A 21,837-nucleotide genomic window follows, 5' to 3' on the forward strand; every position below is an offset into this window, starting at 1 on the left:
ACTATGTCACTATGTGACTGACTTCAGCAGCGTCGGAGAAACATGGGCAGGTTTTGTTGTTCTAGACCAGGGGTCCCCAAAATGTTCAAAGAGCCATATTGGCCCAAAAAAACAAAAAACAGACCTGCCTTAAATAAGTGTAATATGAAGGCAACACAGGCTGTCAGTGTATTAACTGTATAAACCGACTATTAAAATGACTAAGTCGGCTACAAATACAAAATGAGCATCATGATACACAAACCCTGTGTGACCCTCTCACACTCGCTCTCCGTCTGTAGACCCACGTTTACCTGTTGCTTTGACGACGATGATGGAAGCATCAGAGCAGCAGTCGCATTTCTTCTGATCGAGCAGGAGACTCAGAAAACAGCAGCATGTAGAACTTTGTACACAACATCAGCCCGGAGCAGAAGCTCTGAGCTCAGCAGCAGAAACACACAGGAGCAGCTCCTCAGGACGGGGCTGAGGTCCAGTGTTGGTCCAGTGTTGGTCCAGTGTTGGTCCAGTGTTGGTCCAGTGTTGGTCAGATGGTCTGGAGGTTTCGTCCTCCGTGTCCTGGTTCCAGACGGGGGCGAGTAAGACCAGCGCAAAGGACTGGGTCCGAGCGGTTCCGCGTCGTCCTCTGTGCGCTGGTTCTGTGCGGGAAAAGCGAGAATGTTCTGTGGACCACAGGTCCGGCTGCTCTGGTCTGGTTCTGAGGTGGTGCAGCATCCGGACAGAAGCATGAATCCAGTTTGGTTCATTATATGTTGTTCTGAGCGTCCGTCTGCGCACGTGTTTTGGGTTTTTTTTTCGGGAAAATGACCACCACCACCCCCCCGCTTCAGCTTCACCTCATCTGTTTGTTCTGCTGAAACTCTTTTCCTATGTTTGCGTTTGCACACAGATGATGGATCAGATCCATGACCAGATGAACGAGGCAAACCAGTTCATTTTTTTTTGAAAAAGCTCAGGGAGCCACAGAGCTAAAGGCAGAGCCACGGGTTGCCGATCTCTGCTTAAGACCAAAATAGACGAGCACGAGATCCTCATGTACCGTGTTTTTCAGACGATACGTGTGACATTTGTTCCTGGTTTGTGTGTTTCTGTGACTTATTCTCCGCTGTGATTCTATATTCAAATGTTTTTGGTGAAGTGTGGAGAGGTTCTGTCACTGTCACTTCACTCTACTGCGCATGTCTCCTGCACAAAGAGCCGACAAAGTAAAACCCTGATCCTTCGCTCAAACTCGGTTATGAATTTAAAAAGTCAAGGTCAAAGTGAAAGTCTCCAACTGTTCACCAAGAAACACCTTCCACTGCAAAGACCAAGACGTGATGTTTGTGTAAAACCACAAGAACAAGAAAGTGCAGCTCAGTCTGTTTGTCTTCTGCTCCTCTACATTAACAAACCCGATTCTGTTTTGTCGTGGCTCCACAGACAAAATGTTCTCTGTAAACTCGGGAGGATTTCTTTATCAGACAAATGTTTCCTTTTTGGTCCTTCCTTCCTTCCTTCCTTCCTTCCTTCGTTCTTCTTCTCTCCCGTCTGCCTTCAGAGCGTCGTCTTTTCTCACCGCGACGAGTTTAAGAAAAGCTCTTCACACTCACAGACCTGAGCCGAGTTTGACTGATTTTAAACTTATCAACAACTAGCATGCAAATTTCTCTGTGCAATTTGATTTTAAAAAAGTTTAATGCCGCACTGTGGGACATTCCAGGCAGAGCAATAACATCTCAGTCGACGAGGAAAAGACTCGATGCTCGACACTGTTGTTTCTGTTGGGAAGAGAAACAGTTTGAACAGAGGTTTGACTCACACACTTCCAGTGTTGGGAAGTTTACTTTTAAAATGTAATCCCCTACAGATTACAGATTACAGATTACACACTCCAAAATGTAGTTTGTAACATAATCCATTAAATTACTTAAAGTGAGTAATGTAATCTGAATACTTTGGATTATTTGTATTGTCATGTTTTTTAAAACTACATGAACGTAACAACCACATCCTGAAAATTCTTGTTTGTTTTCTTCAAATTGTCTGAGCCCAAGTCTCCATGACCAGACTTGAGTTTTACTGTAGAGAAACAAAGACCAGAATCTGAACATGAGCTGTTTGTTTTATCTGCTAAAAGAAAATGAAAAGCCCAGACTTTACTTAAGCCTTTACAAAATATTATTGATAGAGAAATGAATTCTATATGAGACACTGCTGCCTTCAATTATGCTCACTCTGCTGTTAGTGTCATATTGTTTAGACCAGGTTTAGTCCTACTTTTAGTCCTGGTTTAGTCCTGGTTTAGTCCTGGTTCAGTCTTGGTTTAGTCCTGGTTCAGTCTGGTTTAGTCCTGGTTTAGTCCTGGTTTAGTCCTGGTTAGTCCTGTTTAGTCCTGGTTTAGTCCTGGTTAGTCCTGGTTCAGTCTTGGTTTGGTTTAGTCCTGGTTTAGTCCTGGTTTAGTCCTGGTTTAGTCCTGGTTTAGTCCTGGTTCAGTCTTGGTTTAGTCCTGGTTTAGTCCTGGTTTAGTCCTGGTTTAGTCCTGGTTTAGTCCTCTGTGTAATCCATTTATTTCAACAAAGTAACTGTAATCCAATTACCACTCACTGAAACAGTAACTGTAACTGAATACAGTTACTCATAAATTGTACTCTGATTACTCCAGTACATGTAATCTGTTACTCCCCGACACTGCACACATCTGATTCACTTTTGTATTTATGAAGTTCACAAACACATTTCTGGAGTCGTTTTCTGCTGTTTGGATCCAACAACCACAACAATGACGATGTCCCAATCCCAAAACTAAAATATGATATAATATATATAATATAATATATAATATATATATATATAATATATATAATATATAATATAATATATATATATATATATATATATAATATATATAATATATATATATATATATATATATATAATATATATATATATATATATATATATATATATATATATATATATATATATATATATATATATATATATAATATATATATATATATATATATATATAATATATATAATATATATATATATATATATAATATATATATATATATAATATAATTATATAATAATATATATATATATATATATATAATATATATATATAATATAATATATATATATATAATATATATAATATATATATATATATAATATAATATAATATATATAATATCAGAAGCAGAAACAAAAGTGAAATGGTTCAAAAAACTTGTAAAGTTCGACTTTGTCAACAGACTCGTCCCACTGGGAAACAAACATGGAGCTTTTCATTTTATTTAAAGAAAAGGTGTTTTATAATATGTGTTTTATAAGTTTCACCTTCGTTTTTGACGCTCTGGACTTTCCCCTCGCTTTGCTCTCCAGGCTAAGTCACTCCCCCTGCAGAGCACTGACCCACCAGTGAAACTCCTGCACGTCACATGGGGTTTGTGAAGTCGCTGTTTTCAGTTTTGTGTCATGTTTTTGTGTATTTCTGGAGAATTGTCGTGGGGAGGAGGGGGGGTGTGGGCTTGTGGGCGGAGCCTCGTACAGGAGCGTTTGAGTAGGGCCTCGCTGCTTTTTCGCTTTTGTTTTTAATATCACTAGAGATCAAGTGTGTTTTGTTCGTTTTCTCCATGTCGTCTAGTTTAACTGAACCTCCCCCGTGTCGTCGTCGAGCGTCAGACTGGGGAAGAGCAGCGAGAGCCTCACATTTTTACTCTGCGTCTCGGGACTAAAGTGTTCTTCATGCACACAGGGTTTTCTTTAACTTTAGACTCAAGACAAAGTACACCAGGAATTTAACGCTGAGAGTCAACGATCTAAACAGAGTCAGTATCAGCTGACGTCGTCCTAATATTAAGATTTCAAACTCAATTTAAATGTTCAGGAATTTACTCGATACTGAGGACGGAACAAGACACTTTTTATTTTTAGTCTTTTTGTTTTAAGTTTTTATTTCGTCACGTCTGAACTACAGTGTCCCACAAAACACACTTTCCCTCCTGCAGTGAGTCCAGACGTCCACAGCTCGACTCTTAAACCTTCCAGACCTAAAGACAGTTTCAGTACATTTGTCCTCACCTGGATTTTTTACATTTTTTTTAGTTTTGATCTTAAAACTCCCACTTTTACCCCTAATAAAGTGTTACACATTTGTTTTTGTTCGCTGCTGGAGTCGAGTCTGAACTGTGACCAGGATCTGGACTATTTATTATTTATAAAACTTTCAAACTCTCGTCTCAGTCAAAACCAACACCACCAGAAAAACGAATAAAACTCTTTTTGTTTAAATGATCTAATGTGACTAATGTCTGTGTAAAACCAGGACTAAACCAGGACTAAACCAGGTCTAAACCAGGACTAAACTAAACCAGGACTAAACTAAACCAGGACTAAACTAAACCAGGACTAAACCAGGTCTAAACCAGGACTAAACTAAACCAGGACTAAACCAGGACTAAACCAGGTCTAAACTAAACCAGGACTAAACTAAACCAGGGACTAAACCAGGACTAAACTAAACCAGGACTAAACCAGGACTAAACCAGGTCTAAACTAAACCAGGACTAAACCAGGTCTAAACCAGGACTAAACTAAACCAGGACTAAATCAGGTCTGTGTGTTTTCTCTTTTTTCTTCTTCAGTTTGTTCTAAACACTTTGAGTAAAGGTTCTGCTCTGTGGATTGTGTTTTTGTGTTTTTGTGTTTTTTGTGTTTTTGTTTTTATGTTTTATGTTTTTGTATTTTTTATTTTTTGTATTTTTATGTTTTTGTATTTTTCTGTTTTTGTATTTTTCTGTTTTTGTATTTTTCTGTTTTTGTGTGTTTCTCTGTTTTGCTTTTGCCTTGAGCAGCTCCCGTTTCTTATTTTTCTGTGAATCCGTCACTTTTCTCGTTTCTTCTCGACACAAAACCGTCTGAGAACAAAACCCGGCGGCGTCTGAATGTGTCTCTCCCTCTTCAGGAATTCAGCAATGAGGTGGAATCTTTTGGATCTGTGGACGCAGAGGAGAGACAGGGGCGACAGGGGCGACAGGGGCGGCAGGGGCGGCAGGGGCAGGGACGGGGGGGGCAGGAGCGCCGGTGGTCTCTCCCCCTCCCCCCTCCCCGTCACAGCTCGTTGCCGCGGTAATTGGTGAGAAGCTGTGAAGCAGAAAAGGCCCACGCTGCGCTTTTCCCCGCGCTGGTCCCTGTGCGTCCTGTAGGGGGGGCTGCTCCCACCGACCCGCCACACCCCACACCCCACACCCTGACCCCACACCCCGACCCACACCCCGACCCACACCCCGACCCACACCCCCACACCCCGACCCCACCCACCCCTGACCCACACCCCGACCCACACCCGACCCACACCCCTGACCCACACCCGACCCACACCCGACCCACACCCGACCCCCACACCCTGACCCACACCCTGACCCACACCCTGACCCACACCCTGCCCACACCCCACACCCCTGACCCACACCCTGACCCACACCCTGACCCACACCCCACACCCTCACCCCGACCCCACCCACCCCGACCCACACCCCGACCCATCGTTCGAGTCTGAGCAGCTCCACAGAAAAACTCTAAATGTTCTGCACAATTCAGTTTTTATTCATTTGATATTTTCTGTTTCTCGTGGAAAAAAGAATCTGCCGCCCTGAACTGAAGTGTCAGTGTACAGCCTGTTTTCACTCTTTAAAGCTGCACTGTGTAACTTTTCTGTCGGAGGATCCGTCACCTGCTCGTTTCTACGGAGACGTCACTGTTCTGTCTGGAATGTTCCACAGTGTGACTTTAAACAGCTCCACTTTACATTCAGTTATGGTTATTAACAGGGCCGATATCGATAAGAAGCTGCCGATACAATACACAGGCCACGATACGATACTTTCAGTTCGATACGATATATTTCAAAACGATTCGATACGATTCAATAAAAAGTCTAAATCATGTGTGACTCTAAACGTTTTTGTTAAACTTCTTCTTGTGTAAAGTTCTGATCTGAAACACAAATATTTAAATCGTCAAAACTGTGAAAATGTCAAATTAAACGAGTTTCTTCGTCTGAACAACAAAACTGAAACTAAATAAAATATAGAGTCAAATAAAGTAAAAGGTCGTGTTGGTCACAGTTTGGGGACTTCGCTGTAATTCACAGTTTTTTGTTTATTTTGTTTGTTTAATTTATTTATTGTCTGTTTTTACCCACAGTCGTCGACGAGCCACAACTGACACAAGTTTTATTTTTCTGGTACAAACTTTTGTTTCCGTCCGTCACATGTGATGATGAGTCTTTTTCTTATGATTATTGTTTAAAAGTAAAATTCTCTCATTTAATGTCATCAAACTGTTCTGAGGCCCCGGGGCCGATAGTGACTCTGAGGGCAGCGGCTCGGGGCCCCTCCAGGTTTGGGCCCCTCCAGGTTTGGGCCCCTCCAGGTTTGGGGCCCTCCAGGTTTGGGCCCTCCAGGTTTGGGCCCCTCCAGGTTTGGGGGCCCTAAGCAGCTGCCTACTTTTGCCTAATCGTAGTGCCGCCTCTGCTTGGCAATATATCGATATCGAATAGCCCACGATATCGATATTGTATTGATTAAAAACACTGATGTTTCTATATTTTTGCACAGTCCTGGTTATTAGTGATTTTATGGCTCAAAAATACCTCAAAAACCCAAGAAACACAAACATTTAAAAGTCAAATGTGTCGCACAAACGACTTTCTGAAGCTGAAACGAAATAACTCAGGTCGACCAAACGTCCGTTTTTCTCTGGACGTGTCCGTATTTTGCGTCATGTCCGGGTTTTCAGTATCGTTCATTAAACTGAGCGTCTCTCGTCTGTGACTCAGAAGGAGCGAGACACAAACAGTGGGTCTGAAACATACAGAAGCACAAATGAACATTTAACAACGACTTGGACAAGAAATTCTCTGTTTTCCGTCGCGGTCGAGACGAGTGTGAGTGTGAGTCCAGGTGCTCAGGCTGAGGTGAGGGACAGTGTCCCTCGTTTATCACAGGTGTTATGTTCTAAAAATAACCTGCGACAGGTGAAATCCACCAAGTATCAACTTTATATTTTATAATTATTCTGTCTGTTTTAAGTCTGTAAAACCTCAGCACAAACTTTATACACTTTTCTCCGACAGGATCGACAGGTGCAACACTTTTACTTCCTTCTTCAAACTTGTTGCTGCTGTCGTCCTTTTGTTATTTTCCTCCTTCTTTATGAAACAAACGGAAGATTCATTTGTTCCATAATGGAGCCGACAGCACAGAGTCCAGGACAGGACCGCACCTGCCAGGACAGGACCGCACCTGCCAGGACAGGACCGCACCTGCCAGGACAGGACCGCACCTGCCCGTTAACCTGAGATTATATCAAACTGCCTACGCCACGGACTGAACCAAGACTAAACCAGGACTAAACCAGGACTAAACCAGGACTGAACCAGGACTGACCCAGGACTGAACCAGACTAAACCAGGACTGACCAAGGACTGACCCAGGACTGACCCAGGACTAACCCAGGACTGACCCAGGACTGACCCAGGACTGACCCAGGACTAAACCAGGACTGACCCAGGACTGAACCAGGACTGACCCAGGACTGAACCAGGACTGACCCAGGACTGAACCAGGACTGACCAGACTAACCAGGACTGACCAGGACTGACCCAGGACTGAACCAGGACTAAACCAGGACTGACCCAGGACTGACCCAGGACTGACCAGGACTAAACCAGGACTAAACCAGGACTAAACCAGGACTAAACCAGGACTGACCCAGGACTGACCCAGGAGTCCGTGTGGGGCTGGAGGTGACGCAGGAGCGGCTCAGCTCCTCACAGACGTAAACGCGGCATTTGCCCGATGGTTCTGTTCAGACAAACTGCTCGGCGTTTCTCTCTTAAGTCCAAGATTAGTCCTGGTTTAGACCTGGTTTAGTCCCCCCCCCCCCCCCCCCCCCCCCCCCCCCCCCCCCCCCCCCCATCAGGTGTCCAGGTTTTCACCAATGGAAATATGTTCACCCTAAAATAACTGGGTCAAATAAACCAAAAAATCCACTTGGTGATTTATCGAAACAGCAGCTCACGATTATTAAAGGTTTTATCACTTTAAAAACAAACGTTCTGAAGGTGAGAGGGGAAAGTTCCAGAGTGCAGCTTTAAGCCCAGACACAACGTCGTCGAGTGTTGGAAACGTAAAACCGAGAGCTGAAAGTGTAAAATCTGAGTCACTGTTGAACTGCGTCATCACAAAACCAAAAAAAAAACTGAGATTGTTTCCAAATTCTGAATTTATAGAGACATTTATAAAAGAAATTTAAAAAACACAATTTCTTCATTTACAGAACATTTTTCACATTTTCACCGCACATTTCACGAGTCACAAAAACAGGTCCAAAAGACGCGCACTCACCCACACGAGTCCAACAAACAGAATAATTTACAATAAAATAAAGATTTCAAATTCTCATTTCAGAAACACCTTTGCACAGTCCGGTTCTCGCCTCCGCATCAGGACACATTTTTCCAAACACATTTCAGACTCGAGGCTGGAGGCTGATTCCACAAATTCCTCTTTTCTCTCCAAAACACACGATTTCACAATGATTTTACACAGAGCGGAAATTCAATAAAAAGACACAAATGTACGAAAAAAAGGAAAGAATCGCACCAAACCGTCAACGAACACAGAGACCGCTGCCCAGACCGCCGAGTCCGCCGAGTCCACCGAGTCCGCCGAGTCCGCCGAGTCCGCCGAGTCCGCCGAGTCCACCGAGTCCACCGAGTCCGCCGAGTCCGCCACCGAGTCCACCGCTTTACACGCTCAGAGTTTCACGGGAAAGTTTTAGATGTTTTTCATGTTTTTAGGTTTGCTTAAATATTTTCTTAGAGACGAGGTTTTTATTTTTTTTTACGGTTTTAACTGTGACGTCTCGTTTTTAGATCATCGTGTTTGTTTTACGTTCAGACTGCAGCCCGAAGAATCTGTGTGTCCTTCGTTCATTTGATTTTCAAAATAAAACCACAAATAAGAAAAAATAAATACAATTCTTCATTATTTGTCTCCAAAACCAAAATGAAAAAAAAAAAAAAAAAAACAGATAATGATTTGTTTTTTCAGTTTTTGATTTTGTGTTTCAAAGAAAAATGGAAAAAACGGATAACGGACTGAACCAGGACTGAACGGGACTGAACCAGGACTAAACCAGGACTAAACCAGGACTAACCAGGACTGAACCAGGACTGAACCAGGACTGAACCAGGACTGAACCAGGACTAAACCAGGACTAAACCAGGACTAAACCAAGGAATGAGCTGGTCTGGTTCTGGTCTCAATCATGGTCCCAGTTTTGGTCTGTTCCCGATCTCAGTCCCGGTCTGGTCCTGGTTTGGTCCTAGTTTCAGTCCATGTCTCAGTCCTGGTCTACTCCCGGCCTCAGTCCTTCTCTCAGTCCTGGTCTCAGTTCTGATCCCAGTCCTGGTCTGGTCCTGGCCTGGTCCTGGCTTGAGTCCCGGTCTCAGTCCCGGTCTCAATCCAGGTCTCATCTCAGTCTCAGTCCTGGTCTCATTTCTGGTCTCAGTTCTGGTCTGGTTGTGGTCTCAGTCCTGGTTTCAGTCCCAGTCTGGTCCCGGTCTCAGTCCTAGTCTCAGTCCTGTTCCTGGTCTCAGTCCTGGTCTCAGTCCTGGTCTGGTCCTGGTCTGAGTCTGGATCACCTGACAGTTTACGTGGGCGCACCTCAGTCCCAGTCCTGGTTTAGTCCTGGTTTAGTCCTGGTTTAGTCCTGGTTTAGTCCTGGTTTAGTCCATTATCCGTTTTTCCATTTTTCATTTAAACACAAAATTAAAAACTGAAAAAAAAAAAACCCAAATCTTTATCTTTTTTTTAAATTTTGGTTTTGGAGAAAAATAATAATAAATAAATTGTTGTTTTTTTGTTGTTGATCATTAAACGCTGCCGTCTGAACTTGGACTTATTGTTTTTAAATGTTTTATTCACCTAAAAACAACAGATGAAGATGAAGTGTTTTTATAAAAGCTTCATGTTTGTTTTTGTCGCTCTGAATCACCTTCTCTTGAGCTAAGTCACTCCCCCTTCAGAGCACATCAGGTTTGTCCATTTGCTGTGTTCAGTTTCGTGTCGTGTTTTCGTGGTTTTTGGCGTGTGGGGGGCGTGGGCTTGTGGGCGGAGCCTCGTACGGGTTTGAACAGGACCCAGTAGAGATCGCTAGATGATTCAGACATGCAGGGACGAGTGTAGAACGTCTTCAGGAAGATTTATGACGAGGAACGACGTCAGAACGTGACAGAACGAAAAGACGATTTTACAGAATTTCTCCTTTTTGATGTCACCAAAGTAAAATTTATGTTTTCAGAAAATGACTAAAATAAGAGTTAAACATTTTGAGAATTTCTACGTAAAGATTTGTGTTTGGGTTTTAGGGAAATACTGAAAAATAAATCCATTTGTTATAATAATTTAGTTTTTATCAGATTTTTCCACCTCTGAAAATGATGAAAGTTCAAATCAATAAAAACACAACTTTAAATTTCCCCAAAGTGTCAAAGTTGAAATATTCTTCTAAATAAAAGTTTAACCTTAATGTTCCACAGACGTGATTTTAAATAGAAAAATACGTCTTTAGTCGTTTAAACGTTTAACTGTGAGTAAATGTGATTGACAGCTGCCACAGCCAATCACAATGCAGGATTATTTTTCCAAAACATTTCACTCTGGACCTGAGATCAAACCAGAACTAAACCAGGACTAAACCAGAACTAAACCAGGACTAAACCAGGACTAAACCAGAAATAAACCAGGACTAAACCAGTACTAAACCAGAACTAAACCAGGACTAAACCAGGACTAAACCAGAACTAAACCAGGACTAAACCAGGACTAAACCAGAACAAAACCAGGTCTAAACCAGAACTAAACCAGGACTAAACCAGAACTAAACCAGGACTTAACCAGGACTAAACCAGGTCTAAACCAGGTCTAAACCAGGTCTAAACCAGGACTAAACCAGAACTAAACCAGAACTAAACCAGGTCTAAACCAGGTCTAAACCAGGACTAAACCAGAACTAAACCAGGACTTAACCAGGACTAAACCAGGTCTAAACCAGAACTAAACCAGGACTAAACCAGGAGTAAACCAGGACTAAACCAGAACTAAACCAGGACTAAACCAGGTCTAAACCAGGTCTAAACCAGGACTAAACCAGAACTAAACCAGGACTAAACCAGGACTAAATCAGAACTAAACCAGGACTAAACCAGGAACTAAACCAGAACTAAACCAAACTAAACCAGACTAAACCAGAACTAAACCAGGTCTAAACCAGTCTAAACCAGAACTAAACCAGAACTAAACCAGGACTAAACCAGAACTAAACCAGGTCTAAACCAGAACTAAACCAGGACTAAACCAGGACTAAATCAGAACTAAACCAGAACTAAACCAGGACTAAACCAGAACTAAACCAGAACTAAACCAGGACTAAACCAGAACTAAACCAGGTCTAAACCAGAACTAAACCAGAACTAAACCAGGACTAAACCAGGACTAAACCAGATCTAGACCAGGTCTAAACTCGGGCAGTGTTTGACAGGTTTGAGTTTTGTGACGTTGGTTCCAAATTGAAATGTTGGTTAAATTTAAAAATGTAAAATCTGTTTTTGGTGTAAAACTTTGTGGACGCGTCAGAATGTGGGAGCGTCTGCGGCTCCTGCAGCATCTGCGGCTCCTGCAGCATCTGCGGCTCCTGCAGCATCTGCGGCTCCGTCTGAGCCACATTATCATAAACTGTTTACAAATATTGGCCTGAAATATTCTGAAATCTCATTATTTCCATTAGAGGCGCAGCGATGAGCGGAGCTCGTGCGCCGCGCAGCCGAGCGGCCGTTTCCCGCGCGGCGCCTCATTCACGCAGGAGCCGCACAAAAGAGACACATTTGCTTCACAATTATCGGCGCCGCGGGAAAATAGCGGCTAATTAGTGCTTTGTGAGCGCGCGCAGTTCCGCTCGTCACAAAGAGGTTTTTCTCCCGGCCTTGTGCAGACCTCGGACATTCCACTTTCCCGTTTTTATTTAGTTTCGGTTTAAATTTGAGCAGATTTCTGAAAATGCTGCGGCACAAACTTGTTATTTCCTCAACAATCAAATGAAGCAGAAGAGGCCGCGATTGTGGCGTCGAGAGGCGCCGTAAAAACACGCGCGGCTCAAGGATCCTGTCATCACCTCCCAATAAAACTCACACAAAACACTGAAAATACACTTTTCCTTCACATTTGGTTTGGAGATTTAAAAATATATTTGTGTTTGTAACGTGTGGCTGTGTCCTTGTGCCGCACTTCAGGCTATTTCTGTTTCACTCCAGCGTTTTTCACACTTTTTAATTCCTCTGTTCTGCGCGCGCTCGGAGCCGACGAACCGTCAACGACTCCACAATTGAACCCGACGAGCCACGACGACGAGTCACGACGAGCCACGACGACGAGTCACGACGAGCCACGACGACGAGCCACGACGACGAGCCACGACGACGAGTCACGACGAGACGAGTGGAACACAACACGATAAATTCACCATTATGGTCATTTTTGCGATAAACTGTGATAAATATTCACAACAGTTTTTGGTGGATTTGAGTAAATGTGAAACAGCTTCAAACCAGGACTAAACCAGAACTAAACCAGGACTAAACCAGGTCTAAACCAGGACTAAACCAGGTCTAAAACAGGACTAAACCAGGAATAAACCAGGTCTAAACCAGGACTAAACCAGGTCTAAACCAGGACTAAACCAGGACTAAACCAGGTCTAAACCAGGAATAAACCAGGAATAAAACAGAACTAAAACAGAACTAAACCAGAACTAAACCAGGTCCTAAAAGAACTAAACCAGGACTAAACCAGGAACTAAAACTAAACCAGAACTAAACCAGGACTAAACCAGAACTAAACCAGGTCTAAAACAGAACTAAACCAGGACTAAACCAGGAATAAAACAGAACTAAACCAGAACTAAACCAGGTCTAAAACAGAACTAAACCAGGACTAAACCAGGTCTAAACCAGGACTAAACCAGGACTAAACCAGAACTAAACCAGGACTAAACCAGGACTAAACCAGGACTAAACCAGGTCTAAACCAGGACTAAACCAGGACTAAACCAGGACTAAACCAGGACTAAACCAGGACTAAACCAGGACTAAACCAGGACTAAACCAGGACTAAAACCAGGAATAAACCAGGACTAAACCAGGAATAAAACAGAACTAAACCAGAACTAAACCAGGTCTAAAACAGAACTAAACCAGGACTAAACTAGATCTAAACCAGGACTAAACCAGGTCTAAACCAGAACTAAACCAGGTCTAAACCAGGACTAAACCAGGACTAAACCAAGACTAAACCAGGTCTAAACCAGGTCTAAACCAGGACTAAACCAGGTCTAAACCAGGTCTAAACCAGGACTAAACCAGGACTAAACCAGGACTAAACCAGGTCTAAACCAAGACTAAACCAGGTCTAAACCAGGTCTAAACCAGGTCTAAACCAGTGTAAAACAAACTTCTCATGGCAACCCCCAAATAAAAAAAGAAAAAATATGGGGAAAAAAAAAACATTTAAATAGATTTTTGTGATAAATTGTGATAAATGTGTTTTTGTATTTCAGAATTGTGCGTTGGATTTGGTTAAACGTGCGACGGTTTCTGGGGTTTGTTGTTTTTGTTTGTCGTCGTGGCCTTGAGAAGAGGAAGAGGAAACGTGTGACCAAAATTTTAATTTCGTAAAAAACTGTTGACAGATTTTCTCAGTTTTTCTCTCTTCGTTTGGTGCAGTTCCCAAAAGAAAAGGAGTGAGGTGATTTTGTGGTGGATGTTTTGTGGCTCGGTGGAGTCGCCCTGTAACCCAGACGCTCAACGCTTCAGTCCGCTTCACTGACACACGTTCTGCTTCACTCGGGAAGGGCATCCGACACAAAAATCTGAGAAAAATGGAAAATGGGCCCTGGAAAAACCTGTAAATTTGGTTGGGTTCAAATTTGAATTTTAACATTTGCAATAAATACATTCAGAATTATCTCGCAAATTTGAGTGAATTCCAGGGTATATCATTTTATTAAATTTTTTTAGATTTAAAATTTTTTTTTATCAAATCCATTTTCAATTGTAATTTTTTTTTTTTTTTTTTTTTTTTTTTTTGAGAATTTTGATCAAACTGAATATTTTTTGAGAGCCTAAAATCAAAATGTCGGAAGAAAATTTGAGGATTTTGAAATTATTGGTCAAATTTGTGCTTTGTCCAAAACCAAATTATTAAAAAAAAAAAAACAACATCTTTTGAGTGAGTCTTTTTTCAAACCAGAGGACTGTCTGTGTCTAAAGAAAATAATAACAGCTTTTTTATATTTTAAAATTATTTTCAACTAAACAAGTTACTACTGGGTGAATATTTTGTGTTTTTACGTTTTCAGAGGTGGAAGATCTCAGTCGGTTTAAAGAAATTGTACTTTTTCAGCAGAATACTTTTCCTCCTACTTGAGTAATATTTTTAGTTGACGTGTCGGTGCACATACTCGAGTAAAAGTAAAGTGTCGTCTGTTCCTCGTTCGCTCGTCTTTATTTTTCTTGAATCTGAATCTGGTTTTGGATGATTTTTACTGATTGTGAATTTGTGGAAATGTAAAACCCCAAAATTCCCAAACTTTTTATGATTTTGGTTTGATTTTCAGGTGATTTCCCGTTGGGCGGCGCAGACGGGCGTCTCCGTGGCGACTGGGCAGAGCGGGTCTGTGGAGCGGCGAGCGCGGTCGGTTTAAACGACTTTGAGTTTGAGTTTCCTCGGACAGTTTCAGTTCCACAGCAGAACAGACACAGACACAAGAACATGAAGAGAACCCCCCTCCTCCCCGAGTCCAGTCCTCCAGGTCCACGGCCCCGGGTCAGACCGGGCTCAGGTCCTGGGTGGGGCTCAGGTCCTGGTTGGGGCTCAGGTCCTGGGTCGGGGTCAGTCCAGCCCCTTCTTGTCGGCGTCCTTCCCCGTCCCTCTGGAGTACGGCTCAAACGCAGACGAGCTCAGGTAACGCGCCGACAGCTCGTGGAGGTTTCCCGCCAAAGACAGAGGGGCGGAGATCCGAGAGGCCACGCCCCCCAGCAGCGAGGGCACGGGGAAACCGAACAGGCCGTGCGCCGCGGGCGGAGCCGAGGCGGAGGCCGGCCGCGGGGGACTGCCCCCCGCCGGAGAGTTAGAGCCGGCGTGGAGCGAGAGCGAGTGCTGCCTCAGCGCCGAGCCCACGGACGAGGCCCCGCAGTGGGGCAGCAGGGCCGGGGTCAGGCCCGGGGTCAGGCCCGGGGTCAGGGCCGGGGTCAGTCCCGGGGTCAGCAGACGGCCCTGCTCCAGCAGACGCAGGACGCTGCAGGTCGCCGCCGTCTCCGACACCGACCTGAGCTCCGAGTCCTTCCCCTGGTCCTTCTTCTGCTTCGTCCGACGATTCTGGAACCAAACCTTCACCTGAACAAACACGACGGGAAACGTCAGTGTGTCTGACGCAGGAAGTCAGCAAAAACACAGGAAATAACATCAGCCACCTCATGACATCATCAGGTGGTGCTCCTCAAGTGCTCCTGTGTTTTTAAAGCCCACCCACCTTCAGAACACTCACTCCAGTCATCTCAGGTCCCCTCAGAAACCAGGACTGAAACCAGTGTGTTCCGGCCTAAACCTGGTCTAAACTGGCCTAATCTGGTCTAAACCTGGTCTAATCTGGTCTAAACCTGGTCTAAACCCGGTCTAATCTGGTCTAAACTGGTCTAAACCTGGTCTAATCTGGTCTAAACCTGGTCTACACCTGGTCTAAACTCATTCTAACCCTAGACCAAGACTAACCCCGGCCTGTGTCCTGTGGTCTGACCTGGGTCTCGGACAGGTTGAGTTGGCGGGCGAGCTCCGTTCGCTCTCGTCCCACCACGTACTGACACCTCTGGAACTCCATCTCCAGACGGTAGAGCTGCTCCGCCGTGAACGACGTCCGAGTCCGTTTAGGCCGGTCCAGGTCCAGGCCTTTGGGCAGGATTATCTCCCGGATCGAGCCCTTCGCATCTGAAAAACCACAAGAGTCAGACAGGAGGAGGAGAGGAGTGAACGAGAGGAGGATCAGAGGAGGAGCTGAAGTTTGAGGAGGTCTGATGATTCCCCGGCAGCTCAGGGAGTTTCTCTTTTGGTTTCATGGTCGTTTGTATTTAAATTATGCGCATAAATTAGAGGTATTTGTCAAAACAAGGCCAGAGCCGCCGTGAAGGAGAAGCCGCTCAAACGCCGCTCAAACCGTCACAGCAGAGAAAACTGGTTAAAACTCATTAGATCAAGACTAACAGAGGTGCATGATGGAAGAACAAGACCTGGTCTGGTCCTGGTTCAGTCCTGGTCTGGTCCTGGTCTGGTCCTGGTCTGGTCCTGGTCTGGTTCTGGTTCAGTTCTGGTCTGTGGTTCTGTTCGTCCAGTTGGGGGCAGCACATCAAACAAACTTCAGAAATATTTTTTGTAAATGTTTGTGTTGTTCAGTTGAAAATGAAAATCTGAAGCCCGAGTTGATGTGAGATGTGAACAGGTGCGACAGGTGCCGACAGGTGCCGACGACAGGTGCTGACAGGTGCACTGACAGGTGCTGACAGGTACTGACAGGTGCTGACAGGTGCCGACAGGTGCCGACAGGTGTGACAGGTGCTGACAGGTACTGACTGACTGACAGGTGCTGACAGGTGCTGACAGGTGCTGACAGGTGCTGACAGGTACTGACAGGTGCCGACAGGTGCGACATGTGTTTAAAGTGTGAGTGAGTTTGAGTTTGGGCTGATGGAGTTTATGTCGATCACACGAGAAACTTCAACTCACTTTAGAGTTAAAACATTAGAGTTTATATATAAGAGTTAAAACATTAGAGTTTATATATAAGAGTTAAAACATTAGAGTTTATATATAAGAGTTAAAACATTAGAGTTAATAAACAAGTGTTAAAACACTAGAGTCACTTCTCTAGAGTTAATACATCTCACTTTAGCCTCACAGCTGCAACCTGGTTCAGTATAATGTTTTTCTAAGTCCTGGTTTAGTCCTGGTTTAGACCTGGTTTAGTCCTGGTTAGTCCTGGTTAGTCCTGGTTTAGTCCTGGTTTAGTCCTGGTTTAGTTAGTCCTGGTTAGTCCTGGTTTAGTCCTGGTTTAGTCCTGGTTTAGTCCTGTTTAGTCTGGTTTAGACCTGGTTTAGTCCTGGTAGTCTGGTTTAGTCCTGGTTTAGTCCTGGTTTAGTCCTGGTTTAGTCCTGGTTTAGTCCTGGTTCAGTCCTGGTTTAGTCTGGTTTAGTCCTGGTTTTAGTCCTGGTTTAGTCCTGGTTCAGTCCTGGTTTAGTCCTGGTTTAGTCCTGGTTTAGTCCTGGTTTTAGTCCTGGTTTAGTCCTGGTTTAGTCCTGGTTTAGTCCTGGTTTAGTCCTGGTTTCAGTCCTGGTTTAGTCTGGTTTAGTCTGGTTCTGGTTTAGTCCTGGTTCAGTCCTGGTTTAGTCCTGGTTTAGTCCTGGTTTAGTCCTGGTTTAGTCCTGGTTAGTCCTGGTTTAGTCTGGTTAGTCCTGGTTTAGTCCTGGTTTAGTCCTGGTTTAGTCCTGGTTTAGTCCTGGTTTAGTCCTGGTTTAGTCAGTCCTGGTTTAGTCTGGTTTAGTCTGGTTTAGTCTGTTTAGTTTAGTCCTGGTTTAGTCCTGGTTCAGTCCTGGTTTAGTCCTGGTTTAGTCCTGGTTCAGTCCGGTCTCTGGTGTGTGGTTTAGTCCTGGTTTAGTCCTGGTTTAGTCCTGGTTCAGTCCGGTCTCTGGTGTGTGGTTTAGTCCTGGTTTAGTCCTGGTTTAGTTCTGGTTTAGTCTGGTTTAGTCTGGTTTAGTCCTGGTTAGTCCTGGTTTAGTCCTGGTTTAGTCCTGGTTAGTCCTGGTTTAGTCCTGGTTTAGTCCTGGTTTAGTCCTGGTTCAGTCCTGGTTTAGTCCTGGTTTAGTCCTGGTTTAGTCCTGGTTTAGTCCTGGTTTAGTCCTGGTTTAGTCCTGGTTCAGTCCTGGTTTAGTCCTGGTTTAGTCCTGGTTTAGTCCTGGTTTAGTCCTGGTTTCAGTCCTGGTTTAGTCCTGGTTTAGTCCTGGTTTAGTCCTGGTTTAGTCCTGGTTTAGTCCTGGTTCAGTCCTGGTTTAGTCCTGGTTTCAGTCCTGGTTTAGTCCTGGTTTAGTCCTGGTTTAGTCCTGGTTTAGTTCTGGTTCAGTCTTGGCTTGAGTTCAGAGTTTCTTGGTGAGACGCTGCAGTTCTGGTTTTTCCAACATCTTCACCACACGAGATATTTATTTATTTTTAATCATAATTTGATTTAATTTAATTTCATTTCATATTTAACCCCCAGAATCTTAAACCCTCAGATTTGTCGTCTCGTTCCTCGTTTGTGTCGGACTAAACGTTTTGATCAGGAGTTGGAGAAGAATAAAGAGTAAAAGTGTCACTGGTGCTGGGGTCTGTGCGACGGTGAAGGTCGAAATGATTCAAACAAATATTCAATTCAAAATATTTAGATTTTAATAAACGAGACGCTCGGGGGGAATTATTCTACAGCAAATACTGAAATTTAATTATTTCCAGAGATTATTTTTGAGTCAGAGCCGATGAGGCCGAGTTTATCTCCGACTCTGCAGATTTTACAGACAGAAACGACGATCGCGTCACATTTTCTACAAACGTCTCGTTTAATCTGAACCAAATTTCACTTTTTTTATTTTTTTTTATTTTCTGTAAAATTGTAGGGTTTAGTTTTTCTAAATGTGTCAGATTGTTCCTGAATTTTCTGAGGTCAAATGTTGTTGTTTTTGTACGTGAATAAGTCAATAACACTAGAGTTAAAACACTAGAGTTAAAACACTAGAGACTAGAGTTAAAACACTAGAGTTAAAACACTAGAGTTAAAACACTAGAGTTAAAACTCCAGGTCATTGTTCTGTGGATTTTCTCTCCATAAATATTTCACAAACCTGAACTTTTGCAGCTGTTTTAAAATTTCAGTTTTTATTTTAATTATAAACCTGGATTTAATCATCATGATTATTTTGCTCTCACATGTTTTGTCTCTGAGTTTCAGATCGATGACTCTGTTGTCATGGTGATTAACAATTAAAAACAGGAGGTGATGTTTTTTGGACAAGCAGACGTCCTGGAAACGTCCTGGAAACGTCCTGGAAACATCCTGGAGACGTCCTGGAGACGTCCTGGAGATTTTTCCTGGAGATTTTTCCTGGAGATGTTTCCTGCAGCGAGAGGCTCTGAAGGCCTCAGCCTCTCGCTGCTCTGAGATTCTCTCTCAAACCTCGACTATTGTGTTAAATGTTTTTGGATTGAAATGAAAAATGTAAAGTTTTAAATTAAATTGTGCGTAAACGTTTGTGACGTGTGTTTGTGTTTTTCTGTGTTTCAAGGTGAAAGTGAAACGAGCTCTGACCTCGGACCAGGATGCGGCGGCAGTATTCAGGATCCACAGAGCCGCTGGTGTTCAGCCCGCGCTCCCGGTCCAGACCCGAGTCCAGACCCGAGTCCAGACCCGAGTCCAGACCGGGATCCAGACCGGGACTCTTCAGGGCCGGGTTCTTGGTCGGGTCTTTGGACTTGGACTTGAGCAGAACCGGGTCGAGATCCGAGCTGAACCTCATCTCCATCGTGTAAGACGTTCACCTCCAAAACCAGTCCCAGAAACTGAAGCTTTGAAATCCACTTTTTCAGTGAATTTGTCAAAACATTTGTGATTTTAAAGTGTCTCGTTTTTCTGAGGAAACGTCAGGGAAAAATCTTCTGCTTGTCATTTACAAAACACCGGTGGGATTCCAGATTCTCATTTAAAAAAACATCATTTCAAGCCACAAAAAATCCCTTTTTTGGGCCAAACTGCGACAAACTCGTCCACTTTAATTTCAGGTTTTAATTTCAAAACAAAAACAGATTTAAAATGTGAACTTTTGTCCTGGGTTTGAGTTTTGTCGGGCTTTAAAGTGAAGCCTTCCTGAGTTCCAGAGCTACAGATGGATCTAGTTTAGACCTGGTTTAGACCTGGTTTAGTCCCGGTTCAAGCCTCGTTTAGTCCTGAGTCTTTTGTCCTGATCCAGAATTCCGTTTGGACTTTTGTTGCTCCTCGGATTTCGTCAGGATTTTCTGGTTTTGTCGTGATTTAGACCTGGTTTAGTCCTGGTTTAGTCCTGGTTCAGACCTGGTTTAGACCTGGTTTTGTCCTGAGTCTTTTGTCCTGATCCAGATTTCCGTTTGGACTTTTGTTGCTCCTCAGGTTTCGTCAGGATTTTGAGGCTTGTTCCTGTTTAATTTTCAGTTCTTTTTTCACACGAGACAAAAACAGATTTAAAATCATCAGGAAACTCGTCTCAAATCACTTTTACCTTTTTTAAATCCACATTTTAGATTTTTTTGCAAATTGTCAAATTCCACTTTTCCATAAATTGTTTAAATTTTTTAACATTTGCTCTTTTCTGATCGTGAGTTCTGTTGCTTTTGTCCTTGTTTTATTTAAAAAACTAAAACAGATTCATCATTTCCAAGCAGATTTTCCAAACTTTCAAATCTTTTCCCACTAGAAAAAAATCACAATTGTCTAAAAAAAAATTGGAATTCTGTTTTTCCGTAAGATTCTTTCTCCAGACCTTCATTAGTTTGACAGTTTAATTGTCGAACATTTTCCAGACACAAGAAACAAAATTCCAAACGGGAAAAGTCTTTATTCATTGGACCTGAGCCGTGCGTCCGTCCTTTTGGTTTTCCGGTCACGTTCTCAGGTTTTAACGAGCTCCATGTTCCCACACGCTGCCGCTTTTCACAATCACATTTTAGATTTCAACTTCACAAATCCTGAACTGTTCTCACATCTTTGGCAAAACAAAACATTAAGAAATCTGAATAAATTTAAACGTGTCTGGATTCAAAAACAAAAAGTCTGGGAATTTTCTGGGAGTTTTGTTGCTTTTTTAAAAATCCTGTTTCTCTTTCAGTTTCCTCCGTTTGCTCCCAAATCCAAAATTCTCCCAATGTCAAAACGAAAACTGTTCAAATATAGTTTCAAAATTGTTACGCAGCAGTGGATGATTGAAATTCTTCTGCACGTTCCGGCTTCAAACGTGGATCATTCACAAAGAAATTCCGGCTCCTGCTTTGAAAATAAGTGAAATTTTGTACTTTTAAAAATCCATACAGTGTTTAGAATCTTAAGTTTGTTTTATTTCACTTGAGTAATTGTAGCTTTCAGGTTGAATAAATGTAATAATTGCCTTGTTTTGATCCGTACGTCAGCAACTTGTCCCAAAAAATCTCCAAAAAAACGTAAATCTTTTTCAAAATTAAACCGGAAAATTCTTCAAATGTGAAAAAATCTAAAAATTGTCTTAAAATCTGTTTTTCGGAATTCTAAAATCTGCGCAGGTTCAGTCTGGTGCCTCAGCCTGTTGTCGTCCTCTTCTCTTCTCGTCCTCGTCTCCGTGTCTTCGTTTTTATTTTTCCAGCTCGGTTTTTGTCCAAAAGTTGGTCCAAAGTGTTGAGAAGTCGTCACGCTGCCTCCTCCCTGATCCGGGATCCGTCTCCTCGCCTCCGCTCCTGGTTTTCCGGCGTAAATCCGCAGAGTTTTCCGTGCGGGTCGGAGAGTTTGGAGCGTGCGTGATGTTTCTCCGCAGGTTCAGTCTCGTCTGAGTCTGAGCAGATCTGATCTTCACACAGAACCAAACCTCCAACCCTCCTCACTCGACTTCACCACAGCTTCACCCAAACCCGACCATTTCACTTTCATCTCTAT

General features: G+C 43.2%; 1 protein-coding gene across 1 annotated transcript; it reads right to left on the reverse strand.

The window, feature by feature from the left end:
* Window positions 1-15,002: 15,002 nt before the first annotated feature.
* Window positions 15,003-19,708, reverse strand: vax1 (ventral anterior homeobox 1). The gene is made up of 3 exons (XM_055162864.1): window positions 19,495-19,708; window positions 15,907-16,094; window positions 15,003-15,506 (listed from the first exon to the last, which is right to left on the reverse strand). The coding sequence occupies exons 1-3, from the start codon at window positions 19,706-19,708 to the stop codon at window positions 15,003-15,005; spliced, it is 906 nt and encodes a 301-aa protein (XP_055018839.1).
* Between the last annotated feature and the right edge of the window lie 2,129 nt (window positions 19,709-21,837).

This window comes from Boleophthalmus pectinirostris, unplaced genomic scaffold, assembly GCF_026225935.1.
Source record: "Boleophthalmus pectinirostris isolate CB_2022bp ecotype Guang Dong unplaced genomic scaffold, ASM2622593v1 HiC_scaffold_5, whole genome shotgun sequence".
In the NCBI taxonomy this organism is placed as follows: domain Eukaryota; kingdom Metazoa; phylum Chordata; class Actinopteri; order Gobiiformes; family Gobiidae; genus Boleophthalmus; species Boleophthalmus pectinirostris.